General features: G+C 38.7%; 1 protein-coding gene across 1 annotated transcript in view; it reads right to left on the minus strand.

Annotated features, from left to right (window-relative positions):
- Positions 1-6,053: 6,053 nt before the first annotated feature.
- MEGF9 (multiple EGF like domains 9) overlaps positions 6,054-27,136 on the minus strand; it is a 90,399-nt gene continuing 69,316 nt past the window's right edge. Inside the window, exons 3-6 of the mRNA XM_060608850.3 lie at positions 23,016-23,155; positions 13,394-13,537; positions 12,634-12,903; positions 6,054-10,831 (exon numbers count right to left, since the gene is read on the minus strand). Coding sequence (XP_060464833.2) covers positions 10,380-10,831; positions 12,634-12,903; positions 13,394-13,537; positions 23,016-23,155 — 1,006 coding nt within the window. The 3' untranslated portion in view covers positions 6,054-10,379. The remainder of the gene's footprint in view (positions 10,832-12,633; positions 12,904-13,393; positions 13,538-23,015; positions 23,156-27,136) is intronic.

Here is a 27,136-nt window from a genome sequence, read left to right on the forward strand (position 1 = left end):
ACCTTATCAGATATATTGATTTGCAATTATTTTCTCCCATTCAATAGGTTGCCCTTTCATTTTTGTTGATGGTTTCCTTTGCTGTGCAGAAACGTATTAGTTTGATGTAGTCCCACCTGTTTATGTTTGCCCTTGTTGTCTTTGCTTTTAATGTCAGATTCAAAAAGTCATCATCAAGACCTTTCTTCCTATGTTTTCTTCTTCCAGTTTTATGTTTTCAGGTCTTACATTCAAGTCTTTAAATCATTTCGAGTTGACTTATGTATATGGTGTTAAGATAGTGGTCCAGTTTCATTCTTTTGCATGTGGTAGCCAGTTTTCTCAACACCATTTATTGAAGAGACAGTCTTTTTCCCACTGTATATCCTTGGCTCCTTTATTGCTGTAAAATGTATGTGTGGGTTTATTCAGGACTTTATAGTGATCTATGTGTCTGTTTTTATGTAAATGTCATACTGTTTTATTATTGTAGCTTTGTAACATAGTTCTAAGTTGAGGAGCATGATGGCTTCAGCTTTTTATTCTTCTCAAGATTGCTTTAGCTATTTGAGGTCTTTGTTACTTCTTACACATTTTAGGATTATTTGTTCTATATCCATGAAAAATACCATTGAAATTTCCATAAGGATGACATTGAATCTGTACATTGCTTTGAGTAATATGGACTTTTTAATAATATTAATTCTTCCAATCCATGAGGATGAAATATTTTTCCATTTATTTGTGTCTTCAATTTTTTTCATTAATGTCTTACAGTTTTCAATATACAGGTCTTTCACCTCATTGATTAATTTTTTCCTGAGTATTTTATTCTTTTTGATGCAATTGGAAATGAGTTTGTTTTAATTTATCTGATAGTTATTAGTCTAAAGAAATGCAACAGATTTCTGTGTATTGATTTTGTATCCTGCAGCTTTACCAAATATGTTTATTCATTCTAACAGTTTTTTTTTTTAATGGAGTCTTTAGGGTTTTCTATATATAATATTGTGCCATCTGCAAATAGTGACTGTTTTATTTCTTCCTTTCCAATTTAGATGCCTTTTATTTATTTTTCTTGCCTAATTGCACTGGCCAGGATTTCCAATACTCTGTTAAATAAGAGAGGAGAGTGGACATCCTAGTCTTGTTCCTGATCTTGGAGAAAAAACTTTCCACTTGCTATTAAATGTGGATCTGTCATACATGGCCCTAATTATGTTGAGGTAGGTCCCCTCTATACCCACTTTGTTGAGTTTTTATCATAAATGGATGTCGAATTTTGTCAAATGCTTTCTTTGCATCTATTGAGATGATCATATGATTTTTAATTTTCTTTTTTAAGGAATGTCTACAACCAACGTGGGTCTCAAACTCATGACCCCAAGATCAAGAGTCGTATGCTCTACTGAATGAGCAAGCCAGGCATCCCATTGACCATATGATTTTTATACTTCATTTTGTTAATATAGTCTATTCCATTGATATACAGTTGTTGAACCATCCTTGCATCCCTGGAATGAATTCCACTCAGTCATGGTGTATGATTCTTTCAATGTATTGTTGAATTCAGTTTGCTGATATTTTGTTGAGGATATTTGTATCTATCTTCATCAGGGATATTGGCCTGTAATTTTCTTTTCTTGTGGCATCCTTGTCTGGTTTTGATATCAAGGTAATACTGGCCTCATAACATGTGTTTGGAAGAGCTCCTCCCTCTACTATTTTTTGGAAGAGTCTGAGAAGGATTGGTATTAATTCTTCTTTGAATGCTTGGCCAGAATTCACCTGGACTTCTGTTTGTTGGGAAGTTTTCAATTACTGATTCAATCTCCTTGCTAGTAATCGGGATATTCAGATTTCCTATTTCATCATGATTCTGTCTTGGTAGATTGTATGTTTCTAGGAATTTACCTGTTTCTTCTAGGTTGTCCAATTTGTTGGCATATAATTATTCATAGTAATCTCTTAGAATCTTTTGTATTTCTGTGGTATCAGTTGTAACACTGTTTTTTTTTTAGTACAGATATCACAAATTATGGTATTTCCTTCCAAACATTTTCTGTATTATTTTTTTCAACATAGTTAAATCATGTTCTGTCCACCAGTTTATATCCTATTGAAAAATTTCGCTATGAAATGTTACATGGATACCAGAATATGTGTGTATGCTTGTGTGGGTATATGCAAATAGTGTAAAAAAAATACAATATGGGGACCCTGAGTGGCTCAGTCGGTTAAGAATCTGACTTTGGCTCAGGTCATGATCTCACGGTTCATGAGTTCAAGTCCCGCATAGGGTTCTGTGCTGACAGTTCAAAGCCTGGAGCCTGCTTCGGATTCTGTGTTTCCCTCTCTCTTGCCCCTCCCCCACTCACACTCTCTCTCCAAAATAAAAAAAAAAATAAAAAAATTTTTTACAATAATAAAAAGCTCATATACACACATGTTTCTTAAACATTACTAGTACCTTTGAGGTCATCTCTGCATCCCCCTCTCTCTTACATAGTTATCTTTATTTTTGCATTAATCATTCTGTTTTTCTTTATAGTTTTCTCATATATGTATGTATTTTTAAACAATATATTCTATTTCCATTTTTGGCCATTATATAAAAAAATTACATTGTATATTTTCTCTATGGCTTGCTTTTTTGCTTGACATTATGTTTTGGAGATTCATCCATATTGATATATATAGCTATAACTCATTCATTTTTGACTACTGCATAAAATTCTGTTCAAAGTATTTGGATATACCACAATCCCACTTCACAATCCAAATCCAATCAATTCTTCTACTGCCAGACAATTGGGGTATTTCCAATTATTTTGCGATAACAAATGATGCTGCGGTGAAGAATTTGATGTGTGGGTTGTGGTGCACACACGTAACAGTTTTTCTAAACTGTATATCAGAGGTGGAATTGCACACACATCTGCAAAATACCCTGTTTTTCTTCACTAAACCTTAATTATGTCTTTAATCATTCTTCCCTTCATTTTAATGATTGTATTTTATCTCCACAAGTGCATGCACTAAGCCATATCTCTACTGTTGAACATCTAGGATTTGTCCTCATTTTTTTAACTTTATACACAACCCCGGAGAAAAAAAACATTTTTGCACAGAACTCTCTGCTTTTTAGGTCATTTTCTTAGGAGGAATTCCCAGAAGTGGATTTCTTGAATCAAGGCTGTACTGATTTCCATTCAGTGGAAAGGTTTTTACTGCTGAAATACACAAAATAATTGCCATCCATATAGTCGCTAATCCTTTTGGGATCATAGATCCTTTGGAGACTATGATTAAGGGTATGGACCTTTCCTCCAGAAAACACACGTACACACACACACACCCACAAGCACACACATACACACAAATTATTTATATTCACAAAGCAGAATGCAATTTCAAGAGTTTCTCAGGCTCTCTGAAGCCCCTATGCTGATACCTCTATTAAATAAGATATACTGTTGGGGCACGTGGGTGGTTCAGTCCGTTAAGCGTCCGACTTCGGCTCAGGTCATGATCTCACAGTCCGTGAGTTCGAGCCCCGCGTCGGGCTCTGTGCTGACAGCTTAGAGCCTGGAGCCTGCTTCAGATTCTGTGTCTCCCCCTCTCTCTGCCCCTCCTCTGCTCATGCTGTCTCTCTCTGTTTCAAAAATAAATACAAACATTAAAAAAAAAGATATACTGTGTTACCTACTGCATATTTCTAATAATACTTCACCAAATAAGTTCACACACCACATTTCTTATAATACTTCACCAAGTAAGTTCACATATTTCAGTATCTGTCAAGTACCTTTTGTTTTAAACCACAACTTACTGAGCACCCACAATGTGTCAGCGCTTATGCCAGATTCCAGAGATAGGAGAATAAATGCTCCTGACTTCAAGGATTATAGAGTCTAATGGGGAAGACATAAAATAACAAGTATTCAAAAAAAAAAAATATGTGCAATAAGAGAGATATTCATTAGGCAAAACAGAGATACAAATTAAGGATTGAACAACTGTCGTTTACCAAGGGGTTGCAAAGAATGAATAAACAGTCTCAAGGATGTTAGAAAACATAGTACCAGCAAAGGGAGAAAGGCATCATATAACCTGGCATCTATAGGAAGTTATATATGAGTCAAATATAGTTGGGTTAGAATGGTTAATGAATGTAAGGAAGGGTTAAGACTCTTCGTTATTTGAGAGCAAGATTAAGAAAACAGTATTAACAGAGGTGCCTGGGTGGCTTGGTTAAGAGTCTGACTTTGGTTCAGGTCATGATCTCATGGTTCGTGGGTTCAAGCCCTGTGCCGGGCTCTGTGCTGACGGCTCGGAGCCTGGATCCTGCTTCAGATTCTGTCTCCCTCTCTCTCTGCCCCTCCCCCACTCATGCCCTGTCTGTCTCTCAAAAATACATAAACTTAAAAAAAAAAACAAACAGTATTGACATATAAGACTGTAGCAGTTGGTCTGACAACAGAAAGGAAACCACAAAAGATTTCCTCCCAAACACTTCCTTTATTACCCCAAACCTGCTCTTACTAAATACAAAGGAAAACATTTTGCCGGTGTTTTGTGCAACTGTCTGAAAGTTCAGTGCTTGACATACAAGGTTTAAAACCTACGTTTTAATACAAATAACACATTTAACGTTGTGTGATGGCTTTCATTTTGTAAGTGGAAGTATTAGAAAGCCTGCACAAGAAGTACTACAATAATCTTTTCATAAAATTGCCTTGAAAGGCTAATTTATATGTAAAAAGGATGTCTTTTTAACATTCACTTAAAATATCACTTTTAAGCCTGTCAGTTAACACTTCTAATATAATCACCTCATGAAAAACATTTTGTTTTTTTGAATTTAGCTTAACTTTATAAATGTAACTAAACACAATTGTTACTTGGAAGTTACTGGTTTAACTATAATGGAGCATGTGGAATTTTTGTAAAACATATGCAACTTATACTCCCATGGAAAACGAATACACCCAATTTTGCTAAACTAGTAAATATCTTTGATGCACTTTCATCCAAGGTATGAATACAGTATTATAAAAGTAATCTTTTTGGCATTGTACACATATTTCTTTTGAAATTTTACTTAGATTTCTGCCATGCTTATTCTGGTCCCTTAAAATAATACCCAAATTGTATACATTATAGAACTACATGTATAGAATCACATATAGAAACATATAAGGTAGGATTATAGAGAAATACAACTTATTTTCTTGGATGACTAGAAAAGAAAGGAAAAACAGGGTTTTAAAGTTTAAATAGCAACCACCTGAAGGTGAATAAACCAACTGAAGTTTATAAACCAGCACAGGGGTGCCTGGATGGCTCGGTCCTTTAAGCTTCCAACTCTTGATTTCAGCTCAGGTCATGATCTCTGGGTTTGTGAGTTCAAGCCCTGCATCAGGGATTCTCTGTGGGATCCTCTGTCTCCCTTTTTCCCTCTCTCTCTCAAAAATAAATAAACTTAAAAAAATTGAAAACATAATAAAGCTCTCAGCACAAAGGCCTGACCTACTTTTTCTTTTTTCAAAGTGCCCTTACGATCTCTAGATGGCATCCCATTAAATACCATTGAGCTTTGTCAAAATACAGGATCTTCATGGGTTCCTCAAAATCATAAAAAGATGTACTCTCATTGCAGGCTGTCTAATAAACATGTAGAACATGGTTCCATTCAGATTTATATGAAGAAAGGAAAATTTTTATATGTATGAAAACAAAATTTAAAAGGAGCACGTTTTTTCTTTAAAATTTTCATGGAAAGCCTAATGAATCTCATAGGGTACAGGCAAAAGTACAAATAAGACTATCTGTTAATATATGCTTTTCCCCCCCTCAGGTTGTTTTGTTTTGTTCCAAGAGGGGGAATCTCATGGCATGTTTGATCCTAAGTGGAAAACAGGATTTAAAGGAACTTAAAACAAAAAGCATAGTAAATCAACAAAGGGTTCAAAGATTTTCATGAAGTGGTTTGAAAATAGATGCTCTGTGACATATATTAAAAGACTTCCAACAACACTGACCACACACACAAAAAAGGAAAACAACAAATCTACAATAGGTACAAATTATATACATTTATTTTTTAATAATTTTAAATAACACTCTTGTATAAATTCTTTCATATATTCAAATCATACACAAATTTAGAAATGCATCATGAAGCCTAGTACAGCATCTGTAGGAGACACGTTTTTAGAATTTGTGTTAGAATTTTAGTGACATACATAGGAGTTTAATGTTTTAGGAACATCCCCTAATAGCCCGGGCTAAGATGTAACCTATGGCAGAGTGCAAGTGCCTAGCATTAAAACTCAGCTGTGAATCACTGGGCTTTGGGCTAAGTTGGCTCAGAAGCCCTGGGCTCATGTGCTCACCACCGTCACAACTCTTGCCTGTGTGTAAGTTACGAGTAACAGGGGTTCCCAACTGCTTTTGAAAAAGCATCATTCAACCACTGCCATTTTAACGATCCATAACCTTCAGTCCATTTGACGTGATCTGATGTCTTCGGATGAATCGGTGTGTTCTTCCTGCTTTTTCCCTCGGCATGGTCACTGGCTCAGGGTTAAAGAGGAAAATTGTGCTAACCTTTCATCACTCCCCCACACACACCAAACTCATGTTAGTTCCCAAGCCCCATGCCGTCAAGATCATAACGGACCAAAAGTCTTTGTGGATGAGGCCAGAAATGCTTTCCTTGCTCTAACAGGTTACGCTGGGTTGCTCTGTACTTCTCTCAACTTTTTATCAGAGAGCTTTCTTTCCTTGAGATGTGCAGATTCAACTCCTACCCACACACTTCAAAGCATAAGAACCAGGGAATGTTCATTACAAGTGGTGTTATGTTTACCATAAGTCCTACAAAAAATATAGGACCGTGGTGAATGATCTGATAACCCCGTCCCGACTGAAGCTCTTAGGAAGACATTCTATTGCTTTAGTTCTCTGCCTCCAAAACAGCACGAGAAGGGCTAAATGTCCGGAAGGCACTCTCTGACCAAAATGAACTAGTGGGGTCATGAGTATTGCTTTAATGATCCGTTTTCTGGGGAATGTGAGGGCTAGAGAGTAGCCATATAATTTGACACCTCTACAAATCCTCTCCCCCAAAATCTCTCTCCTCCCACGTCACATCTGCTCTGTTCTCTCTTAAAATGCAGGTTATCCCGAAGAGTGGTAACACATTAAATCCATAGAACCTTAGTATAAATGAGCGTTCGTTTCTGTCACCATTTTTCTCTATCACTGGAGAAATTCCATTCATAAGAGATATCTAGGAGCTAGCCAGTGCAGGGAGGGAGGGGACAATAAGGGAGGATGGACATATTTTACAACACTACCTAGGATTTCTGTCAGAAATACGTCAGGGCTTATGAACATGAATGAATGAAGACAAAATGATCACTTAATAGCAGTATCTGTCATTTACCAGTAAGGGTCACATTAGTCTTAATCAAAAATAAACACATTTCTAACACTTATTCAAAAGGTCTTCCAATATGATCTTTCTAGAAGACCGACGGGATCCTGGTGTGAAACGTCATAGCTCAGGGAGACCCTGCCTTCAGAGGAACAAACGTGTGCAATGCATTCCATAGTAGTTTCCTAGTCTGATTTTGCCGGTAGATCACTTCATGATTGATTTATATTCTAGAGCAAAATTATTTCCGCCAGCAAAAAGCAGGGGACGCTAAAGAATATTACTTAAAACCAGTTTTAAGACCTCAATTTTTTTTTCCACTCGGAAAAATTGAGAACCTGACGTAGGAGCTGTCAGTAATTCCTTAGCGATTAATGTTCCTTGTGATTCAATGTTTGCAATGCCTTTCAGGCTCTCTTTCAAGCAACCTCTCTATGGCCAGAATCTGGACTATTTGGCTTTGGCTCTCAGACCCCGACCAACACTCACGCTTGCTCTACTGGGGTAACTTCTGTGTAACCAGTGCTTATTTCCCACCACGCTCAACCCCTCACCTTGAGGGGTGCAGTCTGGGAGACAGGCCCCCTTCCTTGGAACTGTGCAGTGCTCAGTCTGCCCGTGCGTTAGTGGGGGCTGCTGGGGAAAACACATTTCCCTCCCTGCTCACGAGGGTCAGTTCTCTTTGAGGAAGCACAAAAACCGGTAGTTTTGTTTTCTTGTCGCCAACACTGGCCGCAGGCAGTCATTCTCCAGGGTCCTTTCCACAAAACCCTTCCCAGCTGTATGGCCCTGGACTGTACCTTGTACTCACGAAGTTGGAAACATTCACAGACGGGACGGTCCCTCCCAGCCTCTCTGTCCATGGCTAGCAGTTTCTACATTGGCCTAGATTTGGAAGAATATATATGTGCTTCAGAGTCAGGAGGCCCGATTCCAAGCCTGATAATGACATATTGTGCAGCCTTGAGTGAGACATTTAACCTCATCTGTAAAATGGGGACAACAACTACTTCCTCAAGGGGCTAGGGTGAGGAACGGAGGACATACGTGTGGAAATGGGCTTTGCGAACTGCAAAGGCCTATAGGAATATCCACTGATTTTTAAAATACAATGCAATGTAATGTATCCTCTCCTCTCATGAGCAATGGCCAAATATTCAGAGCACCTCAGGTTACAGAACTGGACTATCTATCTGTCCATCCTCCAGAACGTCATCTCTAAAACCTGAGAAAGCTTAGGGGTCTCCTACAGAGGGATGAACAAATTCCAGGTGTTTCTCCCGGGAAGGCAGGCAAGGTTGTCAACTTGGATGTTCTAGGTCTAATCTAACAAACCTTTGCTTCTTTTCTCGCCACCTGACAGTTTGTGGTTCCTCCTAATAAATATCTATATTTGACTTCTGGCTGCTTTTCCTGGCTTGCTGCACCCACAACCTGTCGATATCATAACAGACGAGGGCGACAGTAGGTGGCCTCGAGGGAACAACCGGGTCCAAAAGCAAGGACTAACTGTACCCACCGAACCACAGAGCTACCTCTAACGGCAAAACTGTAGCCCTGCAGGAAGATAGCAGACACCTCGCGGCCTACGGGTGACAAACTACGTTCAAATGTGGAAGGTATTTTTTCGAGTGGGGAGGAAGAATATAATAAATATTTCACAGGCATGAAAAACAGGGGATCCCAAGTGATATGATGGCTTTTCTTTTGGAACTAAAATATTTCTAATTCTTCTGGAAGACTGTCTTTTACACTTAAAAACATTTTTTTTTTCATGAGGATGTGTTCTACATTGATCTATGTAAAATATATAGACTGGCTAATGTCTAATCAGGTGAGTACTTTAGAGAGTGCAGCCTGCATCCCAGCTTAACAATCACGGCCTTAAAAATCTATTGCTTGAATGTCTAGTAAGTCAAAGAACGTGTAACTCTACTTTGAGACCGAGAAAGGGAAAGAAAGGTTGGAAACACTCAACCTCTTACAAATTTCAACAGTGTCCAAAGAGGGACCAAAAATGACTGACGTTCACCAGAGTCCCAGCTCCAGCAATATTGCCACCTATGTCATATTTTAACCAATCCCCATATGTTCTTTTTACAACGCCATTAACTGCTGTACAAATAGTTTCTAGATGATAAAATATGACATGATTTTTTTTTTTTTACAAATAGATACAAATAACAATGTTGACCAGATATGCTACATTCACTATATACACCTTACTTCTCTAGAGGCAGGAGCAGTCCTTATTTTTAGACAATTCATCATCTACAGAGACCCTAAGGAGGACCATCAGCTTCCTGCTACCAGATGTCACCTTCCTGTTTCCTGTTTCTACCATTAGAAGCTTATCCCGTGCTTGGATCCTATCATTGAGCAAGAATTTGGGAAGGAAAAATCAAGCTTTTCTAAAGATCCTCTTGAGACTTTTCCGCCCCTATTCTGGAAACAATCGGGATTGTTTATTGTGAGACAGCCCAGACATTAAGCTTTTCTGCAGTGATGTCTTTTAGCACAGTTAAAGGAGTATCATCCCTGACCTTCCTTTAAAAAAAGGTGTTTCAGGAATGGAGATGAGGTCTTCCTGGAGTCCTCCCCCTCCACTTCCATCACCGTGTTTCCGCTGGTTTGGTGAGCACTTCCCCAGGAGTCTATTCGGAGGTCAAAGTAGATGTGGGCTGCACTGTGGGGTTCGGCCTTTCTATACTCCCATGTCGTTGGGTACAAAAATATACTTTACTACAAGTCCTTATTGACAGTGACTGCTTCGGAGCTTCATGGGGAAACTAAGAGTAATAGGCCAGTGCATTACACATTTGTACCTGAAACTTCCAGATGCACTATACGCCTCTGCTTTCTCAGCAAACTCTGCCCAGGCCTCATGTGGCCCAGGAGCCGATGCTGTCTTAGTAAGCCCTGTGCTCTACCGATCCAGGGTGACAGTTCTAGCTCCTCAGGCTTTGTAGTTATGTATGGGTGTCGTCAGGGTCAGCTGCCCGTTGGGAGCCACTTCATTGCCATCATCTTCCAACAGTCCTGACACATCTGCATTGGGAATGCTGTCGTGGTAGCTGCTGAAACTGATATTGTCTTCTTTGAGCTCGATGGTCCAAAAGGGGGCATTGAGTTTCCGGTTCTGGTACTCCCGGTACATATAGACGGCCCCCACAAATCCCATCAGCAGCACCACCACAATGATGATGACTGTCAAAATGATGATGTTAAACTGGGTCCATGAAACATCAGCTAAAGCTGACGTGCTGTTTTCAGCGGAGCTTACGGAAAAGATAGTCTGCAGGGTTGTGGGGGTAAATGTACTATTTATAACAGGGGTGGGCACTGATGTGGTCAAAGAGGCATTGGAAACCAAAATGGTAGAACCTTCAGGTGTTGGAACAATAACTTCTGAAAATAAAAACAGAGAATGAAATGTAAAAGACAAAATTATCTAGTTTTGAGAAACAATAAAAGAAATACACATGGGAGTGGAAGTTGATGTGGGATGTGGACATGAGAGTCTGCTTTAAGGTAATGCAAGTTAAAAATAATTTTTAAAGAAATATAGTGAAAAGAATCAAGGTCTAGAAAGCTAGATTATGACACCCATGGCTGTTCTCCAAAATGTATAATATTAAAATCTTGGGGAAAATCCTAATGTTGGAGCTTCCTATCCTTCTTGACTCTTGGATAGATTCATACAAATTCCTGCAAAGGCAGTAAATATCTCACTGCTGAGTCCTAAATCACTTGGTTAAAAGTGACAGGAATAAAAAGACAATCATTTGAACTAAAATAAGTACAACAAATCTGATGGCATTTCATAAGGGCAAAATTCTCCTCAAAAGAGGCAAAAACAGAGTAAGAAAAATTGTATTTCTGGCTACTTCTGAAAAACACAATTTAAGTGTCCAAAGTTGATGTCAGGCAAGATAAAAAAAAACAAAAAACAAAAAACAAAAAACAGCCTTCTTTTAATTGTATGTGTAGTAATTCTCCCGTCATGGAGATCGTGGCTATCTTATAATTAAAGTGCTAATGCGGTACAGCTCAGTAGAAATACCGCAGGCTTTGGAATCAAGTAGAACTGTGTGGCTACAGATAAGTAAGTGAATCTTTTTAACACTGAGGCTCCTCATCTGTAAAATGGGAATGATCATATCTACTTTGCGGAGTCCCTGGGGAAGGTTACGTGAGCTAGAGTTACCGCACGTAATGTTCCCAGGGCTTGGCACGTCATAGGCACTCGATAAAATGACTGCTATTGTCATTATAATTCATCGCCACAGCCAGACACATTAATCTACCCCGAGAAGAGGCATGTTTTATATTACCCAGTGAATAATAAGAAAAATCATCACAGTCCTGTCAGCTAAGTATGGACAAAGCATGCCTGCAAATGGGAAGGAGAACCGAGTGACAGGATCTCCAGGCTAGTGACAGGGTTCGGTCTCGGTCTTTGAGCCTTGATCACAACAGAATAAGGATATTAAGAAAATGGCAGAGGTGACGACACTTGCCACAGACCAACTGTCCATCAGCCTAGGATTCAGTATCTGCCAGATTATCAGAGAGTGGTTTCTAGGAGGGTGTGGTCTAATCACTCTGTGACCCAATGAAGCCAGAATATCCGTAACTCATCCTGAATTTCTAGTCATTAATTTTTATCTAAATCTTTACTGACTTTTCCTGCAAGAAACATTTTTTGCCATACGAACGACTTCTTCTTTTAAAAATCAAAAAATATAATTACTATTTCCTCCATCACACATGGGAAAACTCAGGCCCAAAGTTAGGACAGATGCTACCGTGGACTCCGGTTTCTCAGCCAGAACTTCGAACCAGATTACAGGTCCCTGCTTCCAAAGACCTTTGATGGTCACTGGAAGTGATGAGAATATAGAAGCAAAGGATAAAAGACATGAGAGGACTTTTAAATTATCAACATAAAAATGAAAATAGATGAAGAGAAAATGTGGGAACCCTGCAATGCCTTTGTCGCGGGCCTCAGATTTCTGGAGTTGACTTTGGAGCATCAGGAGAGCAGCAGGAATAGAAGGAGATCCCTTTAGGCAAATACCTATCAAAATCTATTTCCAGAAAATTCCTCTCGTGGGATTGGAAGGTTTTTTTAAAGCTAAAGGTAGCTGTCCTGAAATTTTCACTGCTAGGCTTAGACACTACATTTACAACCTTAGGTGAGGTTTTACCTTTCTTGACGCAATTTCCCTCGAGGTCTCTGACATAGCCTTCCAGACAGTTCTCACACCAAAACCCAGTGGTGTTATGGAGGCAGCTGATGCATTCACCACTCTCGGGCTTGCAAACCTTTGGAGTTTTAATTGGGTCCACGTGGCCATGACATTGGCACTTGGTACAGATGCTGTCAGAATTGTAATAGCCGTTTTCACAGGTGTTGCAGTTCCGGCCTGTGTAACCGTCTTTGCACTGGACACACGTAGGCTCCAAGTCATCCAGTTCTGAGAGAGAGAGGGCAGGAACGTAACTTAGTACGGTCTTGAGCTACAATTACAAATGCAAGACAACTGCTGTCCCCTCCCTACTATCTGCTCTCAAGCGTAAAGAGACTAAAGATCTACACCTTATTTCTTAACCCTTAATTGTCCAGCTTATTGTGAAAACGATGGGGGCCCTCCAGAGAATCTATTCAGGTAGAGGACAAAAGAAAGATGCTTACATAGGAATATGAATAATTGTAATAGCTAGGCGCTCTTACAACTTTCACATTCCTTCTTCTTTAGTCCCGACAGACAAGATACAATAAGATTTTAACAAAAATTTCCTCCCCTCTCCCTCAAGTCTCATTTCATATTAGGTATTTGGACTTGGTTGCAAAACCCTTCCCCTACAGCACCCTACAGAACTTCATTTATCAGCACACTTCATATCAATTGATAACTGACTGCCTGATTTTTCCTCTCGAGATGAAGATTTAGAGAAAGGCCTTACTTATGATACAGCTGCCTGTAGATGTCACTGCTGAACAAGGGCAGCGAAGACATTCTTTTGTGGCGTCAGGACTCTGATAAAATCCTTCTCTGCATTCTTCACAGTGATCCCCTTTGCTATTTTCCTGGCAGTTTAAACAAGCACCTAAAAGAAGCAAATTATTTGAAGATTTATCCTGAAAGCGCAACAACTTTAAATAAATCACATCTGCAACCAAGAGACCTTAAGACTTAGCCAGAAGAACTTATCCGACAGGAATTAACAGGGTTCGGTTTCCATCCCGTCTTTTCCTACACTGGCCAGGTCTGTAAATTCTGTGTCCCCTGCTTGACTGGAAACTCTAGGGAAAGGCTGGTACATGAGTCGAGTAGCAATAAGGCCATGTTGATTGCTGACTACATACAGAAAGCAGGTCAACTATTTTTTCAAAGAAAAAATAAAATCAATCTAAAGACCTCTTTAAAAAAGAATGACTTTTCATAGTTGGGATACTGTAATTAGAAAAGTGAACTAAAACTATATGTATGAACATGCATGACACCTTAAAAATAATGTTGGTTGAAAAAAGCAATCTGCAGAATGATAGAGAACAGGTGGAGAGTACTTACCTATCTTGTAAAATTTTAAAAACTGTACTAAGCAGTTGGATACATACATAATACTGGTAGTAAAAATCGAACGTGGACTAAGAGAGCACAGTCAAATTTTATGCTCTGTTTGTCTTTATGGAGTGAAGGAGGAAAACGGGTCTAGGGGAAAAAAACCAGAGAGGGCTCCCAACCTTATTTGTAATTTCTATTTCAAATATATAACTATATATATATATTACGCAAAATACCAAAATGTTAATATTTATTAATTCTAGGTGTAGGTACATGGGTATTTGCCATATTATTTTCCATACATTTTTATATTTTAAAAATTCAAGATCAAAGGAAAGACAATGAATTAATAGGGGCATCTGACTGGCTCAGTTGGTAGAGCATGTGATTCTTGATCTTAGGGTCATGAGTTTGAGCCTCATGTTGGGTGTAGAAATCACTATAAATAAATAAATAAGAATGAATGAATGAGTGAATGAATGAATGAATAAATAAATACTTTTAAAAGCTGAGCTGACAGCACAGAGCCCGAGACGAGGCTCAAACCCACAAACTGTGAGATCATGACCTGAGCCAAAGTCAGACGCCTAACCGATTGAGCCACTCAGGTTCCCCATAAATAAATACTTTAAAAAATACACAGTTGGTTAGCAGAAAAAATCAAAAGGAAAGAGGAAAGCCAAGTTATGTGTTTTGTAATACTATTCCTTTGGTGCCCTATTAGAGAAGATGTTCTATAGACACTGAAGCAGCATAATGTCTGAAAACAGAAAATGGAAAAGTGTGATGCAATTTACTTCTCCTTTTTTTTTCCAGTTTATTTATTTATTTGGAGAGAGAGAGTGTGAGAGAGTGGGGGAAGGGGAGAGAGAAGGAGGGAGAGAGACTCCCAAGCAGGCTCCACACTGTCCACACAGAGCCCAACGTGAGACTCCAACTCATGTACCATGAGATCATGATGAAACCCAGAGTCAGCCACTTAACCAATGGAGCCACTCAGGCACCCCCACATCCCTTCTTCAGGAGGCCACATATACGCACAGGACCTCTTCGAACTGCTATTACAGGAGTGACAACATGTGACAGAAACCTAGGAAGACAATGAAGTTTTACCTGATAAGCTAAACACAATTAAATGCTCAAGCTATTCATAAACAGTTACATTGATTTCTTTTCGTTACAAGTGAAATATTTATGAAAAAGGGGAGAGAGACTGAGGTTGCGAAATAAAATAATCTGACAACTGGGGCAAGATTTGGAAAACCAAAATAATGACAAAGGTATTAACCCACATGGCACATCTCAATTCTTAAGTGATTATGGGACGATTCCCCCAAACTTCATGAACTGACGGGGAAAGACAGCTTCAAAAATTTATTATCTGAACACTGAACTTTGAACTAAATCAAATTTGCATGGAAATGTCACTTTTAATCATATAATTTTTTTTAATATTTTATTTTTAAGCGATCTACTAACTCATCACAGGGCTTGAACCCACAGCCTCATGGTCAAAAGTCACATGCTCTACCGACTGAGCCAGCCAGATGTCCCTAATCATATAATTTTTTTAAGGTCCATTAGTGTTAATGATGCTTATCACACATATAACAAAGTAGGAGTATATCCTCATACAGTGATAAACATGTTGGGTACTGATTTCTTTCCAGATCTTATATCCTGATCCCTCTTTAGCTATGTATCTTTGTGACAATAAAAATAGCTGAAAAAAATACATATGAAGAAACTGCAGATTTTGGCCCTACAAATAAGATCATCTTAAATGTCAAAGTGTTCTGCAAGTTGGAAAAGTCAAAACCTGCATCATGTGTAATATCTGGCCATATGCTCTCTCCCTATTAAAAATGTGCAATGGAAATACTTTCTGATAAAGTCCTGAACTTTAAAAATGCCTCAAAAAAGTTAATAATTCTGTAACAGAATATGGATGTTTGGGGCAAGATGTGTTCCAATAACATGCCATTTGCACATGACTAATGTGGCAAGAAAAGGTCACAGTGCTATTCTTTTTTCTTTCTTTTTTTTTTTTTTAACATTTATTTATTTTTGAGAGACAGAGTGTGAACGGGGGAGGGGCAGAGAGAGAGGGAGACACAGAATCCAAAGCAGGCTTCAGGCTTTGAACTGTCAGCACAGAGCCCGACACAGGGCTCGAACCCACGGACCGTGAGATCATGACCTGAGCTGAAGTTGGATGTTTAAATTACTGTGCCATCCAGGTGCCCCCACAGTGCTACTCTTATTAAAAAATGGTAAATATATACACTATTAATACTTTGCTTCTACAATGCTACTGGACCTACATGCTTAGTGTTTTGGGGCCTTTGACCATTTTAGATAAGGTCTCAAGCCTTTGTGTTTATCACAATATAATTGCATTCTCTTACACCCTTTATATTAGAATACAAATTTATTTAATCATACAATTCATAACAATTAAAATTTTTTTCTGGAAAAATTTATTTCTATTTGTTTTATGCCATACCCTGCAATAAGTCAATGAGGAAAAAAATAACCTTATGTGGCAAATATGTTGTCTCAAAAGGAAAGATGAAAATAAGTATAATAACAAGACTCATTACACTGCTTCAAAAATAGCATGTACCTGGAACAGTGCTACAGAGAAAGAAAATTAATAAATTAAGTACAGACAGACATAGACACAACAGAATGCTAACAAGAGCTATGGGGGCAAGGGCAATAGTCCTTTTGGGTCTTTCTCCTTTGATTTTCATGTGTCTCTGGTATGCATGTATCCCTTTTATTTTTACTGTCTTGATGTTTTTCTTTAAAAAAAAAAAGTTTGTGTATTTATTTTGAGAGAGAGAGAGAGAGAGAGAGAGAACACACATGTGCACGAGCCAGGAAGGAGCAGAAAGATAGAGAGGGAGAGAGAGAATCCCAAGCAGGCTCCACGCTATCAGCACAGAGCCGTATGTGAGGCTCAATCCCATGAACCATGAGATCATGACCTGAGCTGAAATCAAGAGTCGGATGCTTAATGGAGCCACCCGGGAGCCCCTTGTCTTTATTTTTTCCTGACTACAAAATTAACACATTATAAACTATATCACATGTGTATTATAAAAATATTTCAAGAACCCAAGCAAGTTTAAAACATTTCACGAGAAGCTTGGAAGAAATTCTTTTATCATAAATAACCATAAATATCATAACCTTCCAAATCCATATCCAGGAGGTACTGATAGTATGAATTTGCTTTTCTAACAGCTTATAACTCCTCTCTGGGAGGCAACAGAGCATAAGAAAACTGGAGCAGTATTTAGTGTCAGACCTGAGTTCCACTCCCAGCTGAACCTCTTCCCAGTTGTGTAACCCTCCATAAAGAGCTTCTCTGAACATCACTTTTCTAAGCTGTAAAATGGGATAATTCTTGAGCTAATGATTTCATGTAATGTGAATATTACAAAGGGCAAAAAACCATTCCATAAGACAAATGTTTTCTCTTTATGCTTCAGTTTCCTCATCTATAAATTAAGAAAGCTGCACTAGATGAAATCTAAATTCCCTTTAAAATCTAAAAGCTGAGGATCTTTCTTTTAGGATAAATGATATATGAAAAATAAGCTGAAGTTTAACTTTGCTTATTATACTCTGCCTGGAACCTCCCAAAATACAACAATTCTGCCTTAAAATTCACATTCTCTTTGCTGAAAGATGGCCAAAGGAGTGGATTACCATTGAAAAAAAAGAAAAGAAAAGAAAAAAGAAAAGGGAATGAGAGTTTCCTGAAGATGATCTCATGCTCACTGGCTAGGCAGCAAACAAATCTGGTAAGGGTAACCAAGAAAACAACCAGTCAAAGAAAAGAATGTGGGGCTCCTTTCCAACGAAATTCAGTGACAATGCTTTGAAAACATAAATCGCCACCTGTAAAAAGCTTTGTCCTTATTTATTTTACCATTTCGTAGTTTATATACAAACGTGTCAGAAGTACGGTAATGTGCTTTGTTGTGGGAAGAAATGCCTGATCCTCTCTATAGACAGAAGGTCCACTTCCAACCTGTCCAGAAGAAAGAAGGCCAAGCCCAAGTGAACAAGGGAGACTGACAGAAGATAAGGTCAGAGAGAAAGGCAGAGGTCCAAAAATGTACAGTCATGTCAGCCCTAGAAAGAAGTTTGAATTTTATTCCAAGAGGGAGGGGAAGCCATTCGAGGATTCAAGCAGGGGGATGGCATGGATCTGGTCTTACATTTTAAAAAGATCACTCCGGTTGTTATGTGGTGGGGTGAGGATCTGGGGTGAGAGGGCAAGAGAGAAGGCAGAGAGATAAGATGAGATCAGAGAATGTCACGGTAGTTCAGAGAGATGACGGGGCCTTGCACAAGGATGACAATAACAAAGGTCAGAAACAGTTGTCAGGTCCATGGTGTATTCTGAATGCTGGGCTGATAGACCTTGCTGACGGATTTGATGTTTGCTGCAAGGAAAAGAAAGGAACCAAATATGACCCCCAGGCTTTTGGAGTGAGCAACCGGCTGAATGGTGTCAGTCATCAAATGAAGCACACTAGGGGTAAGGCAGGCTTGGCTTCCAGGGTAGAGGAAAGAGTTGTTTCGGATGTCTTAGGGTTCTGATGCCAATTAAGGCATTCCAGTGAAGATGACGAGTGTACTGTTGGATCTTTGAGTGTAAAGATCGGGGGAGAAATGTAAATCTGGTCGGTGGCACCAGGTAGATGGCATTTTAAATTAAGTCTAGAGGACTGAATGAGACCAGTCGAGGAGAGTACAAATGGAGGAGGCAAACAAGGCAAGGACTGAGCCCTGAGGCACTCCAGCCCTTTTCTTGAACAAAGGAAGATCCAGCAGAGCTGACTGAGAAAGAAAAGAAAAGAAAAGAAAAGAAAAGAGAAGAGAAGAGAAGAGAAGGAAGAGAAGAGAAGAGAAGAGAAGAGAAGAGAAGAGAAGAGAAGAGAAGGAAGAGAAGAGAAGAGAAGGAAGAGAAGAGAGAAGAGAAGAGAAGAGAAGAGAGAAGAGAAGAGAAGAGAAAAGAAAAGAAAAGAAAAGAAAAGAAAAGAAAAGAAAAGAAAAGAAAAAGGAAAAGAAGGAACCTGTGATACCCTAAAGAGAGGACAGTTATCAAGGAGTGATGGAGTGGTCAACTCAGCCAGGCTGAGGCAAGTTGCTCACCATGAGACACTATGAATCCATGAAAGCGCCTTGAAGTCTTAAAAAGTGCACCACATGGACATAAAGTTCTAGTTTAAAAAATAATAGTCCTTCCACCTCCATTTCAATGTAAATATATGCTCAATAAAGAAAATCCAGAAAATACAGGAGAGTACAAAGAAGAAAAAAAGTCATAAGAAATCTGTCATTAAGATTTTGAATACTTTTCCTTAAAATCTTTTTTTATGTATAGGAGTTTAACTTTTGCTCTTTAAATAGTCTAAATATGTGGCTATGTCATTCATGCCCCGCTTTCTTCAGTCTCTCATGTTGTTATACACAGTTCTTTTTCTTTTTTTTTTAATGTCTATTTATTTTTGAAGGGGTGGGGGGAGGGGCAGGGAGAGAGGGAGACACAGAATCTGAATCAGGCTCCAGACTCCAAGCTGTCAGCACACAGCCCGACGCGGGGCTCGAACCCACAAACTGCAAGATCATGACCCGAGCCGAAGTCGGACCCTTAACCACTGAGCCACCCAGGTGCCCCTGTACCATTCTTTAAAACGTTTTAATGACAACTTCATAGTTGCCTTTTATTGATTGCTTATAATGGGGCAGACACTGTATTAAAGGCTCTATAAATATATTGCACCAAATCACCACAACAACCCATTAGACTGTTACTGTTATTATCCTGCACTTCTAGGAGAAAAAACAGGCTAAGTAATTTGGCCAAGGTAAAGTCAAGATTGCACTTGCTGTGCTCTTAACCACGTATTGCCAAGACAACATAATCTGCTTCATTCCTTGTTGATAGAAATGGGGTTGTCTGATTTTTTTTGGAACATAACTACCACTTTGGTAAGCATCTTTGAACACAACATCTTTTTATTAATTTAGAATTATTTCTTCAGAATAGACTTCTGGAAACAGAATTTCTGGATCAAGGAGGTATTTTTAAGACTCTTAAACACATTGTGAAACTGTTTTCCAAAATGTTTTTCCCCAGTATATTTTATCACAAAAAGGTTACCTTAAAATCTGCTTCATCTAAATCACAAGGTATAGAAAAAGACTACAAAGGGGGAAAGTAAGGACAGTGAAAACATAGTAAGTGGCCACCAGAGGGCAGCCGTATCCCAGCGCTGTTGAAAAAAATCTTTGAGACAAAAGGAAAGACTGTATGTTAAGCTTGCAGTTTTAAACCAAGTATTTGCATCCCTTCACGTTGAATTCCACTTTTATTATATTTATAAACAGAGAAGCCATTTATTTCTCTTATTACTAACGGATTTTGGAAATCGCAATCATGGGAAGGATTTCTTTTGCCTTCAATTATCTCTAGCAAGGACAGATTGGGATTTACTTGCCATTAAAGACAGGTATCTCATTGCTGCAAAGAAAACCAGACATGAGATCAGCAGTGTAGACTGCTTCCTTACTGTACAAGACCTGAGGAGAAATTTACATCAACTCAGTAGGATGGAGCATTCCTGTCGTTAACCAGGACTGAAATGTATCTTTCCTCTGCGTTTTTCCATTCATTTCTTCATTTACCCAACAAACACTTAGTACGTATACGTGCCAAGCTCCATGCTAGAGACTGTGTACAATGATGAACAAAACTAGGGTCGCCCCTACCATCAGGGAACTTACAGTGGAGTAAGTAAGCCATGCATGACTCATAATCACAAATAAACACATAATTATAGACTATAAATACTATGACAAAAAATACAAGTGCATATGACAGTGCATAACTGGGAGCCATCATTCAGCCTGGAGTGTCAGGAACCACTTTCTAATGTGGTAAACTACATGGAAGTTGGAAGGCCTGAAGGAACAATATGTTTTAATAAGGCAAAGGGCTAGCAGTGGGGTAGAGGTGTATTAGAAAGACCATTCTAGGCAGAGGTAAGATCACAAATGAGAACCTTGGAGAAAGGGAACACGGCTTGTTTTAGGAACAGAAGCCGGTATGACTGGATCACAGACAGTAGAGAAAAAGAAAAGCACGAGAGAGAACCAGTATGTAGCCAGGGACCAGATCACGTAACAGAAAAAAAAAAAAATAATAATAATGATAACACTATTTCTGCTAAATCAGTTTGTTTCACCATGGACAGAGGACTAAAATGAAGAATAAACTTTCAAGGCGCCTGGGTGGCTCAGTCAGTTAAGTGTGACCTTCGGCTCAGGTCATGATCTCATGGTCTGTGAGTTCAAGCCCTGTGTCGGGCTCTGTGCTGACAGCTCACAGCCTGGAGCTTGCTTCGGATTCTGTGTCTCCCTCTCTCTCTGACCCTCCCCCATTCATGCTCTGCCTCTCTCTGTCTCAAAAATAAATAAACATTAAGAAAAAAAAATTTTTTAAAGAATAAACTTTCAATACAGGTTTTTCCAGAGTACTTTCAATTTCAAATATTCTGCAACCTTACTTTCATAAAAACACTTGTACTTGTCTGGCTGGTTTGTCCTGATTTTTCTGTTGGGGAAAAAAAGGTTTCCAAGGAAGCATTTCTAGTCCTTACATTTAGGAAAACTGACCATCGGAAGAGTTCGTTGTCTTTAGTTTTTAATAGTTTGCCTCAATGTGGTTTTCTTTGCTTTATACCACCTGGGGTTTGCAGAGCTTTCTGAATCTGTGGGCTGATGTCTTGTACCGGTTTGGAAAATTCTTGGCCATTATCTCTTCAAATCTTGCTTCTGCCCCAATCTCTTTCTCCTTTCTTTCTGAATCTCCAACTACATTTATGCCAGTCTTTTTAGCTGTGTCTCACATGTCTTCCTGCTCTGTTCTTTCCATTGTATTTTTTTCCTCTGGGCTTCAGTTGGATATTTTTAGCTGAGCTGTATTCAAGTCTACAAACCTTGTCTTCACCGTGAACAAACGTTTGTTAAACCCATGCTATGAGTTGTTCATTTCAGATGTTGTATTTTTCAGTTCTAGTTCAGTTTTGTTTTTTTTAAATAGATTCCAATTCTCTTGAAATTTGCCTCTTTTTACCTATTTTCTGGGTTTCCCCTTATTTTCTTAAAACATTAACTTTAGTTATTTTAAAGGCATTCTCTGCTAACTCTAACATCTGGATTATCTGTGGGTCTGCTTCCATTGTTTATTTTTTCTCTTTATTTTTGGTCACATTTTCCCTCCTCAGCATTGTCAAGTATTTTTATTATATGCCAGATACAGCATATAGAAGAGCCATAGATGACCTGTTTTCTCTGTGAGGCAGATATAACGAGGGAATCATCTCGACCCAATTAGAAATTGAGATACGTTGAAGATGGGCTGCAATCTCAGTACGAGTCAGTTCACTTATGGTTCATCACTATATCTTGGTCATAGAGTGGGTGGGTCCTCGGTGGGTACAGCCCAGGTCTCACTCCACGCACTTCAGAATCTGCCAGTGTCTTGAGAGACAGAGGTTTGTGTATGGTAATAGGGCCTCTCTTTCTAAAGGGATTTTGTCTCCACAGCACAGTAAGACTTAGAGACTTCTTAATACTTTTTGGGCCAGCCTCTTGTCTCTTGAACAATCAGCTAACGTCCTGGGAGGAAACTGGCCCAGTCTTTAGGGCTCCTCTAGTTTCCAATCCATCACACAAGTCCCAAACAACTGCCAAAAACTCTTCTTCTGTCTCTTTCCTCAAGAAGAATTTCTGCTCCTTCGCCTATGACCAGAATCAGCAAATGTCCCCTGGGAATAAAGTGGCTGGTGATCATCCCCTTACTTAGGACGAGGTCTACCCCTTCTGGAATTGTAGTTCATATTGTCTTCTTTGCTTCCCAACCAACATGATTCATGAAATTTATGAAAAGAACAATGGACTAATTACACAACCAACTTAAGGAAAGCACGTACCTGTGAGGGCATCACAAGTGGCAGACCGATTATTACATTGGCAGGGCAAGCAGCCACTCTTACTAAAGTCATAATATCCATCTTGGCATCGATCACATGTAGAGCCGGTGACGCCCGCTTTGCACTGGCATTTCCCAGAACTGCAAATAAAAGCAAAGACAACGAGCAAAAGTAAAGTAAATCAATTTGAAAGTTTTGTTGCCCAACATCCCAGCATAGATGATCTTAACGTAGAAATATTTCAACTGGATTCTAATTACTAGAATTATTGTTTTCGTTTTTGTTTTGAATTGGAAGTTGAGCGACTTCATGGCTATAGAAATTCAGTTAACATAGTAACACTAGTCATTTGTGACAATTTAATCCTCTGCACTTAGGCAGGTTAGAATAATGATAAAGGAGTCATGGGAACATGCATCCCTAATGCTTAGAAATCTTTGCTTGGCAAGCACTGGGGCATAAAACTGGTACCACAGCTACATCTCATTCCTGGATCATTCCACAGTTCCATCGGCCTCTACCCTACCCAATATGGAGAAGAGAAGAACCACCACCTGGTCTTCATCCAGCCTAGCCTCTGGCTGAAAAACATGGAGACTACAATCTTAATGAAAGCATCAGTCAATATCCATTGAGATGCTAGAAATAATATAATTTTCTACTTTAGGTCTAGGCTATCTTAAAATCATATTTCTGATAACTAAACCGGAATTCACAATTAAGTAAACAGGATTATAATGGGGACCCCCATTGCTTTCTGGATTAAATCCATATAAAAATTCTAGATTGTCAACCCCAAAAAGAAAACTAAAATCTAAAGTAAGAAACATAGGGGTGCCTGGCTGGCTCAATTGGTAGAGCACGTGACTCTTGATCTCGGGTTTGTAGGTTTGAGCCCCACACTGGGTACAGAGGTTACTTAAAAATAAAATCTTTAAAAATAAATACGTAAAGTAAGAAAAATACCTTATTTAACAACGTGACTCTTCTTTATATGCTTATTCTGAACCTGAAACTTTTAGACTTTACGTGAGTATATTTTGGCACCAGTCACAATGGATGGGAGACAATTGAAGATAAAACTGCTTTTCAATATAATATTTTTAGAGATTCAGCTCCCGACAGTGAGCCCCCATGGGGTTATTACTTTTAGTTCAAGAGCCCAGGCTAAAATTGTTAGTACTTACACGGCTCTTACACATATCAGTTGAAGTAATCCCCTGATAATTCCCATATTCCTATTGCTATAATAAAAATAGAACTTCCAAATTTGAGAGTTCCTGGAATTCTCAGCTGAACTTTGCAGAATGGAGCTGAAGCGACTTCCAACCATGTGTATTCTACTTGTAGTATACAAACCTAAGGTTTTGTGTTTTTTTGTTTGTTTGTTTTTGAGATATGCCTCTCTTTTTTGTCAGCATCCCCTGGGCTAAATAATGAGGCTTTCACCCTCCATCCCTAAAAAATTCTCTTGAGCAGCTAGAGTCAAAGTTTACTTCTCTCTCCTACTTAAAGTTCTCTGCACTGTCCCAGGCTATGCCAAAAAGGAGTAGAAAAGCAGAAAAACAGTTCTACATGGAATATTTTTAGGGCTTTACTCAAACAAAATCAGTCCAGAAGGGAAAGGAAGCCAGGCTTATGTAAATAATATACATTTTACATATTTCAAAGTCTTGTATCCTGAAAAGTTACCCACTGAACTCTGTATTCCTCTCCCAAAGCTGTCTAGTATATAGGTTATGCAATTGCTTGACTAACAAGTAATTTTACAAAAAACGTAAAATGGAGGCATCTGAAAGCAGGAGTCATGCTGCTGCTGAAGATGATGATAAAAATAATGAGCCATCATTTGTTGATGGCCTATGTCAATAAACATACATATGTTCTCTAATCCTGAAAATAACCCTACTAGGTAGAAGTCATAATCCTCGTCTTACTACTGAGGGAAATCGGGGTGGGGGAGGGACTGAAGTATTGTCCACACCTAGTAAGTCAGGCTGATTTATACAAAGCTAGACTTTTCTTACTATACCATGCTACCTGCCACTCCCTAAGCCTGAATCTAAATTTGTCCAAGAAATTTGCCTGCCAAATAACTTGATACCTACTTGGGTATCAAGCTTCATTCTGCAGATTCCAGTCACCACAATTTACCATTTATTTAGGTTCTCACCCCAGTGAGCTGTTTCTGCCTTGCCCAGAATAAACTGTGGTCTTTTTCCTTACTTCCAGTAAATTTCAGGTCTTCCTCAACAGAAGCTAAGAGTTCCCACTGCTTGAAGAGAAATGGCAGCCTAGCAAAGTCCAAGGTTCCCAGAGATGCAAGCCCAAATATGTTGATGCTTAAATAAAATTTATACTGTTCATAGTGCAGAAGACCAGGCTTGATTTTAGACAAGCAACAGAAATGTACATTACCAAGCAACGTCTCTTAAGTAACTTCACAAAAAAAGAAAACAAGAGGAAAAACCCCACCGCATACACTTACACAGTCTTACCCAAGAATATCCCAAGGTACTTAAAGATCTAAAAAGTAAATCTGTATTCATCAAATATGAAGTGCAGGAATATCTTATTACTCAACAAGAAGGAACTAGTCGATTTAAGTCTCGCTCGACTGTCAGAAAATTATAAAGGAAATAATGTGCTTTCCAAAGAATTGCTAACAACAATTTATTAGCCAATTTCCAAGGCTTTTAGAAAGTTAATCAAAATATGTTTGTTCCTCATTTCTCTACATGATTAGATTATTCGGCATACGGAAGAATAAACAGTTACTCTTAATGACAGTGCTTGCCGAACTCACCAACCTACAAGAAAATGATATTATGTTGGAATACCTAATCACTTCATGATATCTCATAATCATAACATAGCCAGTGCTCTCAAAGTGGTTGCTATTCCTGTAAGTGGACTTTCCCGTCATAATTCTGCTCTGCGCACTCAAAAGACCGATTTAAGCAGTCATCTTTCTCCCTGGAGACGGTGCTCCTTAGTTGCTGATGTTAAAACAAACAAACAAAAATCCATGAGTGGCTTTATGGATCCTGATAAAGTGGTTGGCTAGTCTAGATACCATGCTTCACTTTTCCTGGGTAGATTTTAAAACAATGGGAAAGGAGCTGCTTTCTCTCTCTCTTTTTAAATATAGAAGGGAGTGGGAAAGTTTGGTTGTGAGACTGCACTAGGTGGTGCTTTCCATGTTACTCATGGCCCATCGCCAATTTCTGCATGTATAAGAATTAAATCACTCAGCAAATATAAAGCTTTCCCTGTGTGTGACTTCTTTTACAGAATAAAGCCTTTACAACACCCCCTTTCATGGTCTCCCTCTGTTAGAGGCTGTTGAATGCTTTTTGAAGCAAAGGTCAATGATATAAATGCAATGAAATCAAAGACAGGGGGAAAAAAAGTCCTGTTAACAGACCACTTATGTGTATCCATAGATTTGAAATGAAAGGACCAAAGACTCATAGCTTCATATCTGGCAAATAAGGACACAGAACTAGATTTCGAACAGAAGTCAGAAATCTATACTTCTGAGATCAACTAACAAAGAATTTAAGATAGAATTTGCTCATCTGGTGTCGCTTTTACAGACATGAGTTAGTTACTAGTTAAGTACTAATAGAGTATGGAGAATTACATCAGAAAGACGAATATAGAATTATTTACAAAGAAAGCACAAGCATTGTGGAACTATGCTGTACAACATATAACTAAGTATATTCTATACATTTCTTAAATTATCCCAAACAGAATTCTCAGATTTTCTTATGGTTGTTAAGTACTTAGTTATAAAATTTATCACATTCGTAAGTGTGAACAACTATTACAAGGCTTGAACACTGAGAAATGATCTCTTGCGGGGTGCTTGGCTGGCTCAGCCAGAAGAGCACACCATTCTTGATCTTGGGGTCATGACTTCTAGCTCCACGTTGGGTGTAGATTACTTAATTAAGTCAAACTTTAAAAAATTATCTAGATGAGTAAATGGAAAGTCTCCAGGATTTCCATTATTTTATAACACCATTGACTAGCACGGGAAGGGTGGACCATAAGAGGGGAAGTATCCGGGCCTATGGAAAATTCATCGCCTGAGGAGACCGAGAGCTTGGTTC

The sequence above is a fragment of the Panthera onca genome, chromosome D4 (genome assembly GCF_046562875.1).
Source record: "Panthera onca isolate mPanOnc1 chromosome D4, mPanOnc1 haplotype 2, whole genome shotgun sequence".
NCBI lineage: Eukaryota > Metazoa > Chordata > Mammalia > Carnivora > Felidae > Panthera > Panthera onca.